Source organism: Odontomachus brunneus, unplaced genomic scaffold (genome assembly GCF_010583005.1).
Source record: "Odontomachus brunneus isolate Ranch 3 - 2012 unplaced genomic scaffold, Obru_v1 Obru_scaffold_054, whole genome shotgun sequence".
NCBI classification, from domain to species: domain Eukaryota; kingdom Metazoa; phylum Arthropoda; class Insecta; order Hymenoptera; family Formicidae; genus Odontomachus; species Odontomachus brunneus.
In genome coordinates, this window is record NW_022639504.1 from 2,062,720 (window position 1) to 2,086,470 (window position 23,751).

A 23,751-nucleotide genomic window follows, 5' to 3' on the forward strand; every position below is an offset into this window, starting at 1 on the left:
GCCAATTTGACTGAAAACCATTTTCCATAGGTTTTGTGCGGGGTCCTTTATGACCTGTTCTCACTTGATTTTCTACATAACGTTGATAAATATTCGCCGTACGTGTACAGAGAGAAAACACCTCGCGATTTCATCGCGTCTCTTGTTTCTCGTAAAATTCGTCAAAATTCATCCATATGTTTCGCTTCGAGATAATCGATTAGAGCATCGCGAAAAAGAGAATAAGTGTGCATGCGTTTTTAGTGAATTAACATGTGTATTGTGCACAAGTCCAAAAAAGATTTATAGCTGAAAGACAACTCGTTTTCCTTGCAATTTCGTTTTTGTCTTAGGCGAGATTGCTGTATTGAGCGAAGAACACGACTTGCCCCTCCTCTCCACCACATCCTCCTACCACCAAGTCGTAAGAACATTTTTCCATTTTTCTCTTTTTATATTCGGCGCGTTAGTAACTATTTCCATGTGAATATAAATATGAATTCCGACTGTGAATGCGGAAACGAATTGCACAGAATTAATATGAGCACATCCTCGACGCGCTGCGTGTAAAATATTTTTTTTCTCTTTTCACTTTTTTGGAAACGAAGTCGAAAGCGCGAAAAATTAATTAATATACACAAGCACGATCGGTAGAACATATTTCGCGCCGCGCGCGAGATATAAATATATCCGCGCGCTTGCGTGCAATTTATTTCTTTATTTCTGACATAGTCGATTATTATTTTCCGGACAGAGAGGCACGAGGAAGAGGGGGATGAAGAGCATTGAATTAGTTAGTATAATACAATGATAGCGAGATCGGCTGGGAATTCCCGGCGGCGGATAATGTATCTGCGCGATTTATTACTTTATTCCCGGCGTAGTTCGTTATCATTATTTCTTTTTCCTCTGTCCCCTTTATTTTATTTTTTAAACCGAACATGAAAGACATCGAATTAGTTAGTACAATGATGTCGAGGTCGGCCGGACAAATATGATTATCGTGAAATCAAAGAAAGCGCTCGTTCCGCCTCCCTTCGCTGTCCCCCTCGGTTTATCGGACTCGCCGCGAGGCTCGCGCAAAAAGGATCAACCGAAGTCCGTAATTTGGCGGTGACACACGGCTAAAAGCTCCTCACTAGCAAAAAGGAGAGAAGAAGAGAAAGAGAGAGAGAGAGAGAGAGAGAGAGAGAGAGAGAGAAAGGGAAGAAGAGAGAGAGAGAGATTCAGGGACGTGGGAAAGGGATAAAGGACAGATGGAGAGACAGGGGCGCCGAACACCATTATGAGATAATACATGTGTGCGTGAATTACGTGTAAAAAGATTATTTAGCCGCCATGACCGCGTCGTTGTATCGATAAAAAAAGGAAAATCACTGTTGGGACCTTACGCCGTGTATATATATCGCGTGTGAAACTACATTCTAATCAATTCTAGAGCCACTTTAACACTAATGGACGTTGCGATATTACGCGCAACCCCTTTTTCCCCGCCGTGAAGACGAAATTTTTTATTCCCGTTTACTATTAAATTTATGATCTGTTCTCACTTGATTTTCTACATAATAAATATTCGCTGCACGTGTACGGAGAGAAAACACCTCGCGATTTCATTGCGTCTCTTGTTTCTCGTAAAATTCATCAAAATTCATCCATATAAAATTCCATTCTGAACGCCGACTGCGTCGCTCTAAGTGATATAATAAACATACCGTAATCACGAAGCGGACAAAGAATAACGGTAATAATAATAATTATTATTATTAGCGTGCTTTATTGCGTCCGTGCGGGCGCGTCGCCGCCGTCATCGTCGCCGCCGCCAAAGCGCCCGTGAAATTTTGGAAGTTCGCCGCCTATGGGTGCAGGCGCGCAGGGAAGCGCACTCGACGACCACCCCTCGGCTTCATCCTACCTTTCTCCCTCCTCCCTCTCATGCGCTCTCTCTCTCTCTCTCTCTCCGCTCGACGTTAATTTAGACGAATTTCATTAGAACAAACGAACTTTGCTAATCCGCGCTAATCTGATTAGAAATTCGCCGTGGCGCCGCATTCCGCCGGGGCGGCCGACGTTGGTAGCATCGTCCTCGTCGTCGTCGTCGTCGACGACTCGTCCTGTCGTGTTGACTGAAATCCTGTGCCTATATCTCTCCCCCGCGCGCAGATCTCCTTCCGCCACCCGCTCCCGCCATACCGTCTCGTCCGCGCCTATATCCTTGCCCGGCAAATATTTGCAGGAATTAGCCCCCGGGTAACTACGACTACCTCTCTCTCCCTCTTCTCCTCCCGTCTCGGTCACCCGCCCACTCCCTCCCCCCTTCCATCGGGCGGTAAATCCTCGACGAGGACACGTCCTTTCCTACGCCTCCGTTTCTTCCCGTTGACTCGCGGCCATCCGCCGCGATCGTTAATTGCGCCGACGGAAATGGCTCGTTGTCGGCGCGCGAATCCACCGAGCGATCGTCGAGAGCCGACGCGGTCCGACGAATCCTGGACGACGGGATGTCGCCCCCGGAAATGTCGCGCGACACCTTGATTAGCGCGCATTCTACAGTCCTGACATTTTCTTCGTCTTCTTTTTTACAATATTCTGACTTCTCACTGATACATTCGCACTTGGTAATCTGACGCACTAACGTCAATCCGTTTCTTTAATATGAAGTGGCTGATTACCACGATCGAACACGTCATTTCAGAGCGTGATTACATACAAATTAGATAAATCAGCTGTATCAATGTTTATTCACGTATTTTCAGGAAGCGCGATAGAGAAGCAGAGGGGACGGGTCTCGCGAAAGAAGCGGAAATGTAATAAAGTATCGAATCGATGCGCGTGAATCGCGGGAGTTCAGCGCGACGATACGCCGGGGCAATAATTTTTCGTCGGAAACAACCAAGTGATAATAAACCATTTAATACTAACGTTAATAATGCCCGCCGGATATTTCTTTGTGCGCGCGGCATTCCTACCCGCGTAGCCCATCAAACACGGAATCAGAAGTTATGTCCAAATGAGAGATATGCGTTTAATTCCGAATTATCGATTGCGCTCATATCCATCAGGGATATGACCTATTACGCCAACGATATTAGAAGAAACAAAGCAAGCCAAGGGGTGATGAGGGACTCGGATCGATCGAGCACAGTTTAGTCTTCTCCGGAATCGCAGCGCACTGCACATGTAATATCATGATATTATGGCGATAATTCCATTACGGGTTATGTCTTTAGCGATCCTATTACAAATTATCCCTCGTACCGGCCTGTGCTAATTGATACGCGGAAAGGACACATACGATTGTGTACGATTTTTTTTTTTTTTTTTTTTTTGAGGTAAGAACCGTGTCACAACGTTGGCTCACGAATTATAGTGACCATATGTTTCGTTTATGTATCCATTGTGAGAGAAATGATGGAAAGATAAAATTTCCCTTTTAGAAAAAGAAAAGATAGGAAAAGTACTTGTTTAGGCAACAATATCAGCTGCGATGCTGCTGCCTTTTGGTCGCATTCTGCACAATGTGTCCACTCTGTATTCATCGCATATGCCGATTATTGTCAAGTCTAATGGTCAAGTTATTATTATTGCTATTATTATAAATAAATACATGAATAACATGACTCTTGAGGGCCAAATTGACTGTGTCTTTGCTGATTACTGCGCGCAGAGAAAGGTTAAAGGGAAATTCTCAACACTATATATACTGTACAATATATACTGTACTATATATACTGTACAAGGATCGCGCAAATCGCGCAATGAGACCACGACACGAGATTCTCGCGATTTCGGACGAGACTCGCCGGAAGAGGTTAACGGTAACGATAAAAATTACAATGGCCGGGTAATAAAGCCCGTATTTTTCTCTCCCGAGGAAGTTTCCGCTCTCGGATCGAGTTTCCGCGCTTCCATCTTCCCGCATGCCCGTGAAACTTCGATGTAACGTGTAATTTCCCGTGTACCGCGTTTACTCGCCTCGATACCGTAGGCGAGGCGTCGCGACGCCCTGCCGAGTATCACGGTGTGTCGCCGGCTCTCGAACAGCACAAAGAGAAAGAGAGAGACGAGTGAGCGAATCTCTTTCGAGTCCGAGACGGAACTTTCGTTCGGTCGAAACTTTCCAGCAACTTGTTTCGCTGGAAAATAGCCCAAGTTTTCACGGCGACGATATCCCGAGAGCCCAGATATTTTATTCTCGACGCCGAGGTGTCGGGATGTCGTCGTCGTCGTCGATGTCGTCGTCGTCGTTTGATCCCGCGGTGAGTCCGAACTCCTCTAAAGCTAGCAGAATCAAATCAGTAGAATCAAAGCGGACCTACTACACGGAAAAAACAATTCTGTTGGTGCAACCGAATTTTCGGTTGCTCAGAGATCAGACGAAAACTCGGCTGTAGGAACAGAAAAATTCTTTTATGAGGCTTCTGTATAGTCAATTGTTCTCAATTGCCTCAACCGAGTTCTAATATCGTTGAATCTTCAGACGAATATTTACGATTGCGACAACAGAAATATTACTTTTCATAACAGAGATATCGTTTTTGATCACCTAATTTTCAATTGGTTTCTATTTGGTTGCACCGACTAAAATTTTTTTTGCGTGTACATTATTTAGTACACATTTTGTACTCATTTTTACCAGCAAAAAAAACTTTGTACCTAGTATCGTTCTGGAAAGAACAGTGGCATTGCTAGCTTAATATCAAACTATCAGGACCACACGAAAAAGGAAAGAAAAACAAGTATATAAATAGAAAGTCCCGTTAATGAAATAATATAATAAATGTAGTTTGGTTTGCTTTAGAGAGATGTAGTCGGTTGAAAGCCATCAAGAGGATTTACCGCGACAAAATTCTCGCGAATATTGTTTCGCAACGACAGTTAATCACTTTATTGACACGTCGTTATCTCTCTGTGAATCATTCTTATCTCATGCGGAAATTGCACGAGATTTTGCGTCCTCTACTCTCGCGTGTCTTTCTTACTACCTTTTTATAAAAATTTAATGTATTTACGTTGATAACTAAATATTGAAAATATCCTAATACAAAATGTGTTATAATTAACATAGCAGTCTCTAACATATATCGCAAAACAAGAATTATTTTTATGTTTTTCCCCGTCGAGATGAATTAATGAGTATGAAGAATCGAATGTGGCTACTAAAGCCACAAGTTCTCGAGTCTTTTATCCAGGAATTATTTAATATCCACGCGATTACTTTAATATATTCTACCTTTATATTTAATCTTTATTTTTATTTTCGATAAGCATTTTATTAATTATGCAATTTACTCAACTGCGGATAAACTGTAAAAATAGAGAGTACGAGATTATGAAAAACATAAAGAATACCTTCCTATTAATCCCATTATCTATTCATATCCATTATTGAATATTTGCTTATCGTGTCTGTAGTTGAATAAATTACATAATTAATATATCTTTTATGGAAATTAAGAATAAAAATGCAGGTAGATTATCGGTATAAGAAAGATAATCGAATATTAAATATAATTAAAGCTCCTGACTACTCGTATCGTCCATCTCTTTTTAATGACGTCAGAAGCGAGAAAACGCATATTAAAAATTCATGCGAAATATGTCAAGATAAAAAGATATATCCACAAAATGACACTTGCAATCGATTAAATACACCTCTAAAATATTCCGAACACTTTACTTTTGCTCTAACAATCAATAAATAACCATAAAATTAACACAACATGCGACCTTTTTTTTAACCTAATTTTCTCATTATTTTGTCATATTAATTTTACGATTATTTATTGTTTGATTGAACAAAAGGAAAATGTACGGAATATTATAATATTTTAGAGATGTGTGTTTAATCGATCACAAGTGTCATTTTGTGGGTATATCTTTTCATCTCAATGTATTTCGCAAAAATCTTTAGCATGCATTTTCTCGCTTCTGATGTCATTAAAAAGAGATGGACGATGTGAGTACCCCAGGAGACTTAAGTTCTTCTTTAATCCTCGACAAAATCTCGGTAAATAACCGTACTAAAAGGCTTGTATAACGTTATACCTTGAGATTGGTACTACAAGTTCGATTGATTATGCAGATTTAATGCAAAGTCAAAATTGTGACTCGACCTGCTTAAATAAATACAACGCTCAAGCGGATGCATAAATCAAAGAGAATTGTGCATCGTGGTCGTATAGTCGCGAAGGATCTCTCGCGATATTAGACGCATCGATATTTACAACTTGAGCTCTGCCATTCGGAGCTCAGCCCGTTAACAGCTTCCGGGACTTCCGACCGCATCGCAACGCGATCAAGGAGAGCCTGGGACCGCGACGGCGGTCGTGAAAAATTCAAGGCGGTCAGCCCGGTAATTTGAAGGCAGTTAATAGCGGGTGCATGCGATGCTGAAGAGGCAAGCAACGAAACACGAACTCGAGCAGAGCTCGAGTGAGAGAGGGGAGGAGAGAGAGAGAGAGAGAGAGAGAGAGAGAGAGAGAAAGATGGGGAGATTCACAAGCGGGGTAAAATCGCACACGAGCGCAGGCATATTTAATTCACGAACCCTCTCGGTGCCGCGGCCAGGGTGGCTGCTGTCTTCCCGTCGGAGGGGGAGAGAGAAAGGGGAAGACGAAGAGGATGACGAAGACGGATGCATGCTCTGTTGGAACGGATAGAGTGAAGGAGAACGGGGCAAACGGGGGATGAAGAGAAGGAGCGAAGGAGAAATATGAGAGAGAGAGAGAGAGAGGCCTCATTTCCATTAGCGGCATGCATCATACAGGAACTGGCCGGACTATACACGAGCTGCTGCTGCACGTCGAAACAAATTGAGATGCAGACTGCTGAATGACGTGGACGCCGACGCCGTTTCTGTGCGCGTCGAGACGCCGCCTCGCGACCGATGCAACCGCTTATCCTTATCCCACGCATCGCTTCGGAGGAGATTTTCTCCTCGGGACTCTCGATCTTTAGAATCGGCGTAAGGGAGTTGAAGAAGAGAAAGCGTCGTGATTTCTACTTAGAATACGCTCTTAATTACGACGCGCAATTCTTCCTTTTATTACGAAATTCGACTCTCTCCGCCGCGTCGCCCAGAAAATCCGTTATGCCGGATTGGCGTCGAAGGAATAGGGAGGGAGGGAAGACAGACAGACAGTCGCATAAGCGTTCCGAGTGCAACGTAAGAATGACGATCTAAAAAAAAAGCTAGAAAGAGAGAGGGAGAAGCAGATATGCAGAGAAATGTGCAGACTAAGAGACGAGAGAGAGAGAGAGAGAAAGCGTAGCCGAGGGTGGGCGACCGCGATATATAGGGACGCTCGCAATTTTCTCGTCAATGCACACGTCAACCGGCACGTCGTGTATATGCACTCTGCGGCGTATTCTGCGAGCTGCACCGCAGCGCGGGGACACGAGACAATGAAAAATGCACGCGCCACGATATACTACTTGCGCGTCCAAGTTACAACTGCAGCAGGCTCGGTGTCTCTCCCTCCCTCCCTCTCTCTCTCTCTTTCTCTCTCTTTCCTTCCTCTTGCTGTTCCACCCTTCTGCCCCCTCTTTCCCTACCCTTCCTCTCTCTTTCCTTCCTCGCTCGCTCGCTCGCTCTCTTTCTCTCTCTTCCGCGGTCTCACTTGCGCGTCCTCCGGCTCGCGAGGCCCGTCGGAAACAGCGGGCTGCTCAATAATTCTTTGTGTGGTTTAGCCGAGATGCGTGCACGTGTATTGACGCGGGGCTATTTCGCGAAATTGCCAGCTCGGTGCCATCCCCCTCGTGTCACGGCGGCGGAGACGTCGTTATTTCGCTGCACCGCCGCCACCACCGCCGCCGCTTCCACCTTTCGCTTCCTCGTGGAAAGAAGCTACCTATCCATCGGGTCCCGATGACCGCGAGGAGCTCCACCGAAAAGAGGGAGACACCTAGAGTCGACAATTCAGGTCTACATTAGCCTTGTGAATTCTGTCGAATTTAAAAGACCAATAAAGTATTTCTAGATACAAAACCATACAGTCCATTGTTTTATTTTGAAGCTGCAAATGGTTATTTATCGCCGTTTCCTCCATATTGATGTTCAAAGGAGGATTTGTCGCAGAATTATTTGACATTTGTTTATCTCGATACTATTCTACTTGCATTTAATTTTTATTCTCGATTATTTAACTACAGACATAGAGTATGCGAAAATAAATATGAAGTTATTAATATAAGGAAATAAGAGAACAAACATTCTTTAATAATATTTTCTCTTATAATTTTTTCGTTATTTTTTTTATCGACGTTGGAAATTTAAGAATTTAAATTCTTGAAAGAGCCGGAAAGGAAAAAACTGTAAAAGCAAATATGGCGGTTACGTGTTCAGTAATACTGTACATCAATAGGGAAATTTAAATTTGGATCCTGTATACTATACAAAGATAAACAGAAGCAAAAAGATTGGTGGACGTAAACAAGATCGCGATTCAAACAGCATTGTTAGACGTAAAGATCTACAATATTTATAATAGTTTCTGAAGACGGCACATTCGCAGTTGCAAATTATTTACAATCTTTAACTGAAAGTATGATTAATTACGAGTTCGTGTTTTCACGTTTATCTGGCTGTTTTAATAAATGTTTCTTGTATAAAATAATGTGACAAGTGCGGGTACAATACAAGGACTATACGTGATGAATAAAAAATTTATAAAATCATAATTACTTGCCAAACAACGACGAATGATAATCTAAATTTCGACTCGTGTATTTCTTTGTTCTCGATAGAAATTCATCAAACGTCCATGTAAATGGAAACCTTCTGAATAATAAATTCCTTGATATACCTGGTAATGTATTATGTATCGTTGCTCGCATCCCGGCATTCTACATCCTTCATTCTATCTTCCTGATTCTGGCCGCACCATCATGGCACTGACACTCGCGATACACTCGAGATACACGTTGGGAGTCTAATTAAATATTTCAGGGGAACCGGCAGAATATTTTAATCACCCGACGGAAATGATATTACGAAACACGTGCTCCGTGGTATGCGTGTCACGCGGCGACTCGAGACGTAATGAAAACATTTGGTGGAAAAACGCGCGACGCGCAGAGATAGTTTGACCGCTTGAAGGTTGGACTGTCTTGCCTGGAATGTTGTAATCACTCAACGCTCAGAATGAGAAGCGTTGACTATTGATGTAGGGAATAAGTTTACACTTTTTGCCAATTGTTTTGGTAGTCTCGCATGCGTCGTATACTCTGTTCCGTTATTGTGCGTTATATTACATTATATGGTGAAATATTTCGGCGACTCTGGAAATATAAAATGATTCTCATCAGTAGCGTGTTAATTAATACGCGTTTATCCGTGTTAATCCTGTTTTATAAAATCATATTAATTATTAAAGATTTACTTGTGGAAGAGTGGAAATCGAAATCGAGATTTCGAGTGGAAATCGACTCGAGACGGTGTTGCGGCGAATGCGTCTGAAATTCAGACTGAAAATCCGAGAAGACTGGAAATGAAGTTTACGTTTACTCATAACTCTTCTTACAGGCTTAATGAAGAAATTACAATTTGATAACGTCGAACATTCTCTTTTTCTTCCTCTTTTGTTCTCTCAGTTCGGCATTTAACGGAAAAATGTATCCTCGATAGACAGTGAGAAAAAAAGGAAAAGATCCGTCGACACGTAGCGAGAAGCTTTTCCACACGAGCGTCCTTCAAGCGAAGGCTGTTTGCGGCCCGACGAAAAAGTTTTCGCACAGCGCAACCAACGCGCGTCGGGAGAAAGAGCGAACAAAAAAATGAAAGAAACGAGGGAGGGGAGCGGAAGGGTTTGATCGAGGCGCATCGAGCGACCCTTAAAAATTAATTTGAAAAGTCAGGCGAGAGCCCGGAAGCACGGCGTATACGAGAAGCATAGCGGTCGGTTTACGCGTCTCTCCCCGCGATATTGCGGAAATCGCGAAATCCGAAAGCGGGTGGAACGTGAAAGAGGGAGAGAGAGAGAGAGAAAGGGATAGGAGAGGTGAGGCTGAGGGAGGACGAAACTTTTCAAATGAGCCAACTTTGCGTGTGTCTTGCGCTTTCGGTGGCCGCGTCTCGCGAACCCCTTTCGCGAACGCCGGAAAGCCTCGCATATTAGCAAAGTTGTCGGCGGAGATGAACAGCACCGATTACCCCGGCGTTTTCCGCTGTGCGCGCGATTTTTCCCTTCCGGTCCGCCGGTGTGCCCCGGAAAATTTTGGGAAAATCGCGTTATCCGGCGCGTCGCCCGCCGAAACACCACCGCCGGGCAACCGCATCGGCCGAATCGCGTGCGTTACAACGTTTCCGCCCTGCTGCCAAATGAAAAAGAGGATAGCGCGCCATTACATCACATATACATGCACACACACGCACACATACACCCACATCTCTCGCCTATTTGTTCCCGACTTCCGCTCCTCCGATCTCTCCCCGTCTCTTCCGGGTCGTGCCTCTTTCGCGAGATTTTTCAGCGACCGAAAGGAAAACGGTAATTAACCGAGCCCCGAGCGATTCGATAATTGAAGCGTTCCCTTTTTTCCTCCTTTCCTCCTTTCTTCTCTTTTTCTTTTCAGGAAACGAACGGATTTTTAAATGGAGATTCGAGTACGCTCTTTGCGTTCTGTAGAACTCCTAAGCGCATATTATATAATACCTGGCATTTCTCGCGACGGCGATCAGGATATCTTCAATTTTTCTCGCCGGTCATTTCCGATTAAATAATCATTCCGTCTAGTGACCGACTTCTTTCCTTTTTCGTCGTCGCGCGCTCAAAGAAAGAGACCCCCGTCCGGCGAAGTCCGTAGGATTAAGTCATTTCCCCGGTCGGCCGTTAAATCCGGCCGCTAATCGTACCGGCACGCTGCTGACGTCTGACCCGAACTTTTCTGTTTCAGGCCAAGTTGTTGGAGTCGTCCCACGCTTGGCTCGGCGCCTCCACCTCCAGTATAGCAGGTGAGTCCCGACATCGTTTTTCTCCTCTTCGTCTCGTTTCGATACGTTTCAGGAGATAATCGCCTCTCGACGGTCCCCCCTCCCCCGCGCCCCCCCGGGCCGGACGTGCAAGCCTCCAACGTTAGGCAATGCGCACACACGTTCATCGTCTGATCGCCTATTTCTATGCACAGGGTGTCTCCCCTGTACCAGCCGCGCACTTCCCTTTACGTATAGACGCTACGTGAGTAACCAGGACGAATCGCGTCTCGCGGACCAGAAAGAGGGAGAAAGATACGGCGGAATCACGGAGAATTAAGATTAACCGTTTACGCGCCGCGCACCGTAGAAAGTGATGATGTTCCAGTATTTTGTGCGTCTCCCTTCCTTATTTTTCGAGACTCGGTCGCATAGTATCGTTAGTGGAAAATCAATACTAATATTTATGCCTATCAATATATCACGTGTGAATTGACGGGGAGGCGCAGACAAAAAGGATAAATGATACTTCACGTAGGAGTACGCAAGACATGCTTGTCCACGTTGCTGAAAGTCGCAGAAACGATTAATTATATAATTCTCCACGCTCGCGACGTCGCGAAATCGTCGTGTCTCTTCGGATTCAAAATTCTTCGATCACTCGCGCAGCGTCTGTCGCTAAACGAGAGTACGAGTCGGACGGAGACACCCCGTATAATCGATTTCGCGACACGTTTAAAGACTTGACATTCCTCTCCTGCAATATATCTCTCGCATGATCCGCCGCTGTGTGTATCTGCCGCGCGCGATGCTCGATCGGTTTCCGTAAGTAGCGGCGCAACGGCCGATCATCCCTTCCGTTCGAGAGGAAATCCCCTCCCTCGGACCGTCCCCCGGGGCTCGTCGCCCCGATCCGCCAAGTTCACGGTCACGCTGTCCCGCTCGAATTGCCGCGGGTCTGCGGGCGACGTGACGAGACCCGTCCTAGAAACGCGAGATCCGCGAGGCCTCGCTTTGGACGATCATCTCCGGTCCTTTGATGCGACCCTCGGAGAGATCGATATCCCCCGTTTCACCCCTAGGTGTTACAGTCGCAGAACAATACGGCGGCGGAGTACGACGGTCGTCGTCAACAACCTCGTGAACGAGACCGCGGGAGGTGGCAACGCGAGGAGGAGTAGACGGTGGAGGTCGAGACGGAGAGTCGAAGGTGGCAATAAACGATAGAGGGTGGAAGGAAAGAAGGGGAGAAGGGAATGGGGTTGGTCGCGGGCCTGCGTCATTACGGCCGGCAATAATAAAGCGCAGGAATGCGTTTTGCTTTAATATAGAAAGCAATTTAGATAGACGACGACGAAGTGGCCGGCGGTTAATAGCGCCGATAACACGCCCGCGATTCGCAATGCCCGCGCCCGCGTGGCTCGCTGTAACTTACGCGTTAGTTGTAACTCGCCGAGACACGAGTAACTGCGGTTTCGCGCACCTCGCGCACGATTCCACGCTCCACCGCACGTGGGAACGATGTCCCTGCTGTAGCCGTGGACGGTTTACGTTGCGCAAACACCCGTTCCATATTTCTTTCCGCTTAATCGTATCAATTAAATAGACATTCGTGCAAATAACACACCTCGCGCTGACTCTCAAACCTGATCTACAATGTGCTCTTTTGCTTCCTGTTCCTTGCTTTCTACCTTTTTCTGGCTTAAGCTTTAAGTCAGGCAGAGAGAGGTAAAAGGAGAAAGAAACAGGAAGCAAGGAGCAGGTCAGGCTTTATCGGCTTTGTTTATTTCTTTCTTGATTGTGCGTCTTAGAGCCTCGACGATTCTAATTGTGACTCTCAGTTTGCTTGTTTTTCATAATTTCGCTCGATTTATTTCCTTGTCTCTTTCCATGCATCGTGCGAGTCTCAATGAACGCTGTTATAAATTTCAATGCAATGTTCCAAGTTGAAACGGTGGGCGATTCGATGTATTTGATTTCTTAGATAGGCACACTCGTACATGCTCGAGAAAGTCGAAGATTAGCTACTTGTGAGAGAGAGAAGTTATTCGGCATAATCGCACACATTCTTGACGCTCGTAACGGAGGACAATCGCGATCTAGAGCGGCGGATAGAATTGACCGCGCGTGTATTGTCGCTCGTGAAAATTCCTCCGGCAAGGGGAAATTTTCATTACCGAGAGAGCTCGGATCGATGGGAAAAGTTCGTCGAGCAATTTCCTCGGTCGCTTTTGCATTCGACCCTGATTCGCCGCGTGGTACGCTCGGTCGGCGGCGTAAACGCGCATAAACGCCGCAATACGCGTCTCGAATTGATCCCCGGTGCCGTGGCCGTGCGTGCGTATGTACGTTCGTGCGTGTTCACACGTGTGCTAAATGTGCGGGCATGTATCCCCCCTCTCTCTCTCTCTCTCTCTCTCTCTCTCGCCTCGCTTAAATCATTTTCTTCGATTACTCCTTGACTTCCCATGAGACGCGGCCGCCGGCTGTTTGCTTCTCTTTAACGATCGAGCTTATTTATTCTGCGCTTTCCTCGTCCGCCAGGTCGTTTCGTTTCTCGAGACGAACATCGAAGGGCCTCTGCTGCGCTTCACTCACGCGCGCGCCACGAAAATTAGAAATACGAAAACTCGCGAAAGTTCGCCGAGAAAGTCCGACGAAACTCTCGTTATCGTAAAATCGACTTTATAGTCGAGAATCTGTAATTGGGGCGATGCTATTAAATCCGATACGCCCTCGCGGTGTACAGATATTTCCAAGTTTTCAAAGGGATCTTTGTCGGTTTCTCCTTTCGAGGAAAAGGGCTTTCTGACGACAGGAGAGACGATCCGTCGCCGCGTGTAGAACGAAGCGCGCAGATCGAGCATCTCTCAGCTCATCGAAGCGACTGCATCGCCATTTCGATGAGGCGAACCAGCGATCAGTTTAATACCTCACTTTAATACCTAATTCGCGTGCATGCCTTTTGAGGACGCGATTACCCAAGCGCGCGATTGTCCACGCGCAACGATTTGCCAATCCGAGAGAGAGAGAGGGTGGAGAAGAGGGAGAGAGAATGCCCCCTCGCAAAACTGCAGGTTGTACGCGCGACGAAACGCCATTGTATGATAATATTATTCGACGCGATTATTCCAGTCCGGATATAGCCGGTGACGCCATTGCGCACAATGCTCTCTTTTATCTTTTTTTTTTTTTTTAGCCCGCCGCCGATCGTTCTCGGCGGTCGTAGGAGGATCGATTCGCGCGCGCGCGAAACGAGATTATTCATATTTCAACGCAATCGGATTGTTATGCAAAAAGGAGGTCGGGTTCCATTATTTCGGCTTGCTTTTTTTCTCATGTTTCTTTCCAAGCATCGGCGCTCACGCGGGACGAGTCGCGCGGGTGAAGGCAAGAAGACGAGCTCGCTCGTCTGTGCGAAATTTGAGGTAAATTTTTCCTTGGGCAAAAACTTCGACGTTCGATATCCCACTAATTAAACTTCAAATTGGAATTCCCACGCGAAACAAAGATCACTGCGATTCGACCGTTCAACGATACACACCCCATTACTCATTTTCGAAAGTGCAGCTTAATTCCGAAAAGAAAAATTCTTCGCTCTCGGCGAGGATGAGGTGGGAGAGGAGGGAGAGATGGCTAAATTACTTACGCTTCAGCATTTTCATTAACAGAGACAGAGACGGAGACATCTCGCGCGGAGAATATTGTCGTCTATTTCGTCTGCTAATTTTAACTCGCGCGCGCGCACACACACACACACACACACACATGTACACACGCTCTGCCTACATAAAAATATATATTTGAATATTTCGAAGGGTTGAATATGGAAAGGGGAGAAGAGAGAGATAGAGGAAGGAGAAGGACGGGAAGAGCAAGAGAGACAGGCGCGAGTAGAACCGAAATGTTCGCGAGCGCGCCGGTGCGCGCGAGCCTCGGGATCGTACTCTTCAATTCCGGAATTAATTCCTTCCTGCATAATTACGTGCAATTCGCGAGCCAGAAATCGGCGCGGCGCCGCGACACCGCATAAATCGCATGGCCGACGTGAGTGACGTTAACTGCTGCTAACACGCGTGGGTGTGACGCGCTCTGTGGACCACACAGTGGCCGTCGCTCCCCGCCGCACCCGCCGCCGACTTCCCTTTCACCCTTCCTTCGTCTTCTCGGCCCTTTCGCTTCGAGTTGCGCGACCGCGCGACTAAAGGCATAATTACGGTGTAATTATAACAGGCCCGACAACTACAGTTAATATCGCGCATATAAAATGACATGCCAAAATCGGGACCGGCGAGTCTTTCAACTCGCGGCAGATCGCGGGGTTCGCGGGCTCGCGCACGTTTGATCGCGCAAATTTGCAGGAAGAGAATAAAAAGAAGGAGAAACGATTCCTTCGATCTTCCACGAAGACGATCCATGAATCCAATTTTGATGATGATCAAAGTATCAGGTGAAAAGGAAGAGTTGACTTGCACTCCTGGTAAAAATTAGGAGTTAGATCGGTTATTTAATCTCAACGAAGCTCGCAAGTTTCGTGACTCTCTCGCTCTCGAGCATTTTGTTCTTGGAGTTGCCACCTCCCGAAACGCGCATTCTTTTTCATTAGTAGACAGTGTTAATCGCTTATTCGATCGTAGGTCGTAGCAACATATTCCTCGACATAATCCTGTTGTCCGTAAGTAACAATCACTGACACTCCACGAGGTGCCAAGATTTCTCTCGACTCTTGCCTTCGATTGTGTCTTCCCACGACTTTTCATTTGTCTTCTGTAATATGCCCATTTTTATTTTGGGACATTTGAGACTTTTATTTGATTCCAACTATTTTATTTTACTCTAACGTTACGATAGGTCTCCGTTGTGCTTCTCGGGGAATTCTCGACATATTCTCAAACACTCTCATCACACCTCGATGATGCTTTTCGCGTCTTATGCAATCGCGAATTTCTCCAAACTCAGCTCATTATCGATACCAGCGGCCGAACGAGCAACGCAAAATCGAGGAGGGAAAGTGAGAAAGAGGTGGAGGGAAAAAAGAGAAGGAGAGAGAGAGAGAGAGAGAGAGAGAGGAGGACAAGCGCTCTTTGGGGCGATTCCCGCGCGGTCCATCTTCTCTCCCTGGGATGCGGCTCTCTCGCCGCGGTTTTTCGGCGTGTTTTCTACGCGACGAAACCCGGCGAAAATAAGAACGAGAGACGTGCGAGAGGGGGAAGAGAAAGTCGAAAAGAAATCGCTGACTATTTTCTAGCTGACTATACGTCCCTGCTGAAGCTGAAGGCGCCCACGTGGACGCGACACGATCTTCAGGAGGCGATCGAGGCCGTGGTGACCCAGAAGATGCGCTTCACCCAGGCCTCGACCAAGTACGGGATCCCCAAGGGCACCCTCTACGACAACATTCTCGGCAAGTCCAAGAGGATGATGATCCTGGAGGAGGCGGGCTTGAATCCGAGCGAGGAGACTGCAGTGCTTGAATTTTGCTGCGACATTAGCGTCAGTCCGTACAATCGGCGCACCAAAAAGTCCCTGAACGCGATACTGAACTTTGTCGAGAAGCTCAGGCAAAAGCGCGACCCCAGCTTCATGTTCGGTGGCCTGTCGGGCTTCCGCTGGTGGTGGGCTTTCTGCAAGAAGCACTCGATAGTCTCGCTCTACTTCAACGACGAGAACGAGAACGAGTGACCGACGGCCGAAAACGAGGCTGGGGCTAGCGACTCTTAGCGCTGGCTCACTGAATTGTTAAATTCGTCAAATCAAACGCGCGGAGAGGCGTGGCTCGGCAATAAAAACGAACGTCGTCGACGAGCAAACGCGGCGCGGTGTTTACGCTCGCGCGTAGATTGGCAGACAAAGCAGATAGCAATTAAATTACATCCGTGGAAATACAATGCACCGCGATATTCGATGCAAAGTAAATTTTATTTATGCACAATTTTACATATCGCGGTTCGGCAACGGTATATTAACCCTTTGCGGTCGTGTCGCGTCTCGGCATGTGTATTGCCGGGCGTGTGTCCCGGACTGCGACCGCAAAGGGTTAATTAACTGCGCTCCCATTTTTAGCGTGACGCGAATATGAATTTCGCGGATTGATCTCGCCGGCTTATCGAATAAGCCGGGAATTTGCGGTGATTCTCGCTGCATATTCTTCCGCGGTTCAGTGGGAAACCGCAAACGCCCGATCTCTTTCCCGATCGATCCTTTGACCGTTGCGAATTCGATCCGCGCCAACGACGATTTCGCCGCCACGTCTCTACCGAATCCGCGACGACTGCCGCGCAGATCGCCGCACGAGAATGCGAAAGGCGCGGCCGGGGGCTACCTTTGCCTCGCGGGCGACAGGAAATATGTGGAATATTTAATGGCGCCGACGACAACGGGCACGGGGGCGACATTAAGGCAAAGGGAATAATAAGCCGGATTCGAGCGGCGTGCCGTCGCGTCCCGTTGCGTCGCGCGACTTTCTGTGCAACCTTTATTCGCTCTCTCCCGGGCGAGATTCGCCCTCGCATTCTCGAGGTAGCTTCTCGCGCTTTTAAAGGTGACCAGCGCGCGTTTCTAAGAATTCACACCTTGTGTAGCAGAAAGGCGGAATCCAATCGGAACTCGTGTCAGTGGTCGAATAGTAGTCGAAGGTTTTAGTTTTTCTACACAGCGCACGAGTTCCGATTGGCTTCTGCCTCTGTTTTCCACTTTTCTGTCAAGATATAAATTCTCCCTAAGAGAGAGGCCCGTCGCTGCTCGACTACGCCTTTCGACGACAAAATCCAACGCGAATCCGTCGAAATCGTACAACAATCCATCTTTCGAATGGTGAATTAATAATAATTATTTTAACCCGTGCGAGTGAGACGTGTTAAACTTGTGCTAGACTTGTGTTGCTGTCACGCACAATGACGGAGATGTCGTTTACAATTGAAAGTGTTAAACTCTGAACGACGATCTGTGTGTTCATTCTGAAAATGTTTTTTTCCTCCGCGAAATTGCACTGATGGATTATTCGACGTTTTCGGCGGGATCTACGAGTCTCTTGGTCCGTCCAGAGACCTTCAGAGCCCCCCGAAGTTCACGAACCTCGGCATGAGAACCGCCAACGTCGTCCTGCGACCTGGTGAGAAGATAAATCGACCTTGGCCTATTCTCGTTCCGAGGTGTTAGTACTATTGCGAGCGACACGTTCGAACATTTCCGCGAACATCATTTTCTCTCCACTTCTCTTTTTCCACTTTTTCTTTTTTTTTTACTATTATTTTTTTAACCTTTTACATATATACATATATCTATCCACTTGGGCGACTCGCGCGTGCGGAGCATGCGCGAGGAACCGCACGAGCGACGCGCAATCCGTAGACTTCAACGCGGAAAATCGCTGCACAAGCAGGATCGCGGAAGAATTCGCCTGCTAATTGAAAATCGAACGCCCGTTCGCGTCGCGCGAGCAATCGCGCGAAATAACCGCGGTAAAATCGCGGGATTTTAATGGGCAAAAAATGCCTACGTTCGATTAAATTTAATATCCCGTCAGGATCGATTGCATCAACGGCGATTAGCGTGGTTATTCCTCCTGACCTCCCCACCCCTTCCCCTTCCTGCGACAATGTTTTCCGATCGTTTTTCCTTCGTGTCCGACGCCTCTGAAGTAATAGAATCTCGACGATACGTTCTACAATAAGAGAGGCAAGTTCGATTCAATCGTATCGCGCGACTCGCGTTCGAGAAGTCGTGCAAAAAAATATATTCGATTAAACATGCTGCGGCACGCATGGGAGATGCGTTGAGTTTTATTTTACTTTTTCTTTACGAGATATCGAAGAGCGCGACGTTTCACTGGTCTCGCTTCAAACCGGAACGCGTCGCGCGTATCTTTGCGTTAATTAAAACGATGTATAATTATTCGTACCAATGAGAAAATCCTACACACTGATATCGGACAAGAGCGCGAGAAATGCGCAGGCATACGTGCACAGAATGTCGCCGGATTTCTTCGAGCGTGTCGCTATTTTCAGGAACACTGTGTGCACTGAGAAAAAAAGGATACCTGAACATTTATTCGTGGAATACAAAGTTTATTTTTGCAAAGAGTAAAATTTATTTCAATGGCCTTTATATTCCAGAAGTAAAAATTGTCAAGTGTCTTTTTATTCTCAGTAAAATCGCGCTCGCGAATCACGCGCGATCTAGCGTACAATGTAAGTTCAGTGCCTTCCATACATCTACCGTCTTCCACGTAATGTTAATGAATCAACTACGAGGCCGAGATGCGTTCTCTCGCCTCCCTCTCCGCAGATATTATACATATCGTTTTGTACATATGTGTACTTGCTGACCACACCGTGTGTATGTATCTCGGTGAGTCGACGGGACCAAACGACGCCGGGGTCGTCGCCGACCCTAGAGCGGCGCCGTCTCCTAATTAGATACCTTCTTTTTCTACGGATATTAATTGTTATACTCTAGTGAACGCTTAAGTTATTAACAGTTGCCATGTCGCATTACGCACGTCGCGGACTTGCGTCTCTTCTTCTGCGAATTGATGACTCGCAGGCGATCGGTTCGAAACCACGCCGCGAGACGATCTCTAACGTTGAGATCGCGTCGAAGAGGATAAAAAGAGCGTTTTCCTGCGCAAAAGTACGCAGGCGTTTCAAGCGTGTTCAACATTCCAAAAATTTTGATCGACGCACGATTTCTCGCGTCTGCGAAAGACGAATTCGTGCAATTCCCTTCTCGCCGAGGCGACACATGAACGAGAATCGAAGAAACAGTGGCTTGAGAATACGTTTGTCGAAAGTGATGGGAGCGAACGAAGGAAGGAACGAAGGAAGGAAAAATACCGCGAACCATACTTACGTGGGTTGGCTCTCGTTCAACGAATTATTATTTTCATTACACGCTCTCGACTTGGAGGCGTGATAATGTTCATTGAGGGGTGCTTTAACAATATTATATATCACGTGCGGCGTATTATTTGAAGAATCTAAGCCGAGAGAAAGAGAGAGAGAGAGAGAGAGGGGGGGAAAAAGCCGCGTGCGCGTACGAGAAATGTCGGTTGTTTAATAGCCGCATAAATAATACGAACTCGGCGTATACGCGAACATGCGCGCGACCCTCGCCGATAAATGCAACGAAAGTGGAGCAAAAGCGGCGAAACGCCGCGAAAGAGCCGCGTCTAAATATACATCGGTCGAATCCGCACGCGACTCGCCGCAAACGAGCCGTCCTCGGCTCTTGATAACGGCGAATTATCATTCGGCGACTGCGTCTGAGTCTCCGGTTTCTCGTGTTTCTTCATACAAAAAGAAAATAATGTTCTCGCGCGAGAACAAACGCGCATAAAGTCCGCTCGCGATTAAAGCGAAATTACGCCCCGGCTGCGTAAATCGGCGACACGATTCGAAGTTTTGATACGACGAGCCGAGGTGCACCGAGGAACGAGAGGCAACCCTGAGCGTACTTTACGCGAGGAACGCGTACCTTCCCTTCGTGCGTTTAGCTCACCCACTGTTATTACGGGAGCTCCGTTCTGTAACGCATAATGGCAATACTTGAGAGCGCAGCAGCGACATTGACGTCGAAAACGACGATATTAGATCGCTTTGGCGCGCCGAGCGTGTCGCACTTGCTGAGAACGCGGTACTTCGATCGGTGTTGCTGTCATTCCGCGTGGGAAAAATGACTCGATTAGCGCACGCGTGCGGAGAAGAGGACGAATGGTATTAATAGGATGTGCGTTTAGATGGCCGAGCTTTTTCTTGCGCCAATTATCCGACGTGCCCCGTCGATTATCGCCGGCGATGAGTGAGCAACGTGGCGGCAATTATCGATCAACACGCGGTAATTAACGTCGGCACTCGATTGCTTTCGACGGCGGCTCTTTCCCGGAGGCAGAGACACGGACTGTCGACTGGACTCCTTGATGAAGTCGCGATTCCAGTTTTATTTTAGAGACCGGGTGACAGATGGAAACAGATTCCGGTGGCAATCTGATCGTAAAAGTGACACGTCAGCTTGTCGTCGTCGTCGTTGCGATGTCGCAGCGACTCGAGATCGAAGTCGCCGGCGTCACCGGCGAAATGCTCAACTGAATTGTACGTGACGGGTGATTTTCCCCGAACGGCCGTCCAAACGTAGATTCGCGCGCGGGATTACGCTATTGTCGCGTTCGCGAACTCGCTCAAAGCTCGCGCAAAGCGAAGCCTTCCTCTCTTTTTGTTCTTATTCTTGTTCACCTCCTTCTCCTCTGCACTTCTTCTTGTTCTTCTTCTTTTCCTACTTCTCGTACTTGTTCTTCTTCGCGTTGGCGTACTTCGCGTCACATTATCGTTGATCGTCATCCCGGCGGCTTATACAGCACGTATTTACGAGCGGCGCGTTAATTGAATCCCGGCGAGAACGATGTAATATTATACCGGTGTTATCGCGTTCGCTAAAAGTGCGACACGCCGAGTGCAGCAGAGTGTGCCTGAGAACGGGTGAGAAAAGAGAAGAGAGAAAGAAGGAGAGAGTGGGAGAAGAGAGAGAAAAAGGACAGAAAAAGCGGGCGCGAGGAGGGAGAATTAAGTGTGAATGAGCGGTATTAAAATAGGCGCGCGACATTCCGCGATAAAGTATCGAAAGTAAGGACGATATCTCGCGGCGGCCGTAAACCGGCCGCGTTACGATGGTGCTACCGCGTAGATAATCTCGTTGAACAAAGTATAAAACGTTCCGGCGCGGAATCCGCGCGAGCGCGTCCTCGGTAGCAGGGACGCGTCGAGAAGCATCGTGAGGGATGCGATGTAAAGGTGATCCGTTAAGTTTACGCGCGAGGAATCGCTCGGGACATCCTGTCTCGCGTCAGAGGACGACCAGATAGTGATTCCTTGTCATTCCTCCGACCGTCACGTGGCGGACGCGGCATACCGCGAAAATGTACTTAGTGCCTTCTTTCGAATTGAGCGCGCGAGTTCTTCCGCGGTCCGTGCTCCTCCCGTCGTGTTCGAAAATCTGAACGCGAGAATTGCGTTTCGATTGGAACGAATTCTCTCGTCGAATATTCGCAGGACGATTAACGCGAAACGAGGAAGATCCGGCCGCGTTTGGCAACGCTGAACGCGTCTCTAAGAATAGACGAAGCGGCGCGCGCGCGTTTTCCAATGGATTGTATTAATCATCAAATTGGTGAGGAGGCTTAATTAGAGCCAATAACTTAACTATTAAATAATCGTTGCGAATTGAGGCCGACCGTGTGCCATACGTGCGAGCGTGCGGATGCGTACGCCGCCGCCGGACGCTTCCCTCGCTCGCCGCCGCGTTTTACGTCACGAACGGTGGAGTTCGAATCGAGGATCCTCTCGATTGATTCTCCATACGCGCAACGTTGAAGCGAGAATATTCTGTCGCGTTAAGTAGTCGCGCGAGAATCTCGACCGCGTGCGACGAGTTAAAGACTCTGAGTAGTTTGTGTGCGGGCATAAATTAAAGGTGTCTCTTCTCAGAATTTCTTTACGAAGAAATCTTAAGACACAGTTTTGAACTTTCCACTATATTTTTGCTATGCTCTGAGGAAGTTGTACGATTTTCTTTCATTGTAAAAACTTACGTATTAGCTGAGTTATCGCAGCGCGCGTTGCAGCACGCTCCTGTTGGCGTGCACAATGCAGTCGCTTGTAGAGATGTGAAAGAGAAAATCAAAAAAGAATTTTATTTTATACGATTGTGACTATTGTCTGCATTAGGATCACTGGAACAAACTAAAATTTGGCAAAGTGGCAGGATCGAAAAAACAATTTGTGAGCCCGCAATTGATTGTGATAATCCCATAGGAACAGGAGCAAGTACAACAGAGCCGCGCAATTTTCTTGTAGAAAAAATTTCTCTCTCTCGAACGAAATCTTTTAATTCCACTCTACAAACTGCCCGGAGCCCTTAACGATGCACTCGAGTGATACGTGCCTCTTTCATCGCGAGATCGCGTAAAGATTCCGCATGAGGACAGCAATCGGGCGTAGACTGCGCGAAAAATCCGATGGTTTTCGCGTCACGTGCCACTTAGCAATACTTGAATTTCCGGAAATATGCAAAATGATTAGAGCGAAGGTCGAGCGAAATGCTATTTATCGCGATTCCCTTTTCGTCGGGTTACTTTATAAGTGTTACTCTGTATATAACGTTAAACATTCCCTCCACGCGATATTCGACGATAATTGTGCTCGCGAATGCGAGATGTGCGAATCTTGGAAGCGACTCGCGCGTCATTCGCGCGAGATTCCACACGCGACGTCTCTCGAGATAACATCTGTACCTCGCGACAGAAGCCTTCCTCGCACAATAATCACGCGTCTTACGCTTAACGTTAAGCAATAACAGAGAGGCGTACGCGCGCGCACGTAAGCGCTAGCCGTTATACTCTTGCTCGGTTAACGAAGCGGCGAGCTCGCCGAGCTCTGTAACAATTGTACGACTGTGCGGCAATACAATCGATATTTGCGCTTACACTCGTGTATATTCCTTAGAACTTCACTTCGCCAACACGTCCGCTCACGTGCACACACGCAAACACCTGTCTTCCTTAAGCGCCGTTTTCCAGGTGACTCCGCCTACGTTCAAGGTATAAACGGTAGATGCACCTGTGTGCATCGAGAGCGCGTATCGATTCGGCGCGACAACTGCACGCGGAATCCGCTCAATCGCATAAGGCGTGCGACTATTCGTTTCCTCGTTTCGATCGATCGATCGACCGACCGATCGGACACGTTACAGTGAGATTTCGGAGAACACGCGTTCTCAATGCGCGACGGACGATCGATCAATAAATGAGAAAAGTCATGCGACAGTAAGAGAACGCGATATGCATTCGTTCATTCATTTCCTCTTCCCCTTGA

The 23,751-nt window shown here is 47.2% G+C and overlaps 1 protein-coding gene across 11 annotated transcripts in view; it reads left to right on the plus strand.

The window, feature by feature from the left end:
- The window catches only part of LOC116845633 (protein bric-a-brac 2-like), a 509,307-nt gene that overhangs the window by 469,728 nt on the left and 15,828 nt on the right, over positions 1 to 23,751 (plus strand). For all 11 annotated transcript variants that reach the window (XM_032818564.1, XM_032818566.1, XM_032818569.1 and 8 more), the window contains one exon: positions 10,873 to 10,930. In XM_032818564.1, coding sequence (XP_032674455.1) covers positions 10,873 to 10,930 — 58 coding nt within the window. The remainder of the gene's footprint in view (positions 1 to 10,872; positions 10,931 to 23,751) is intronic.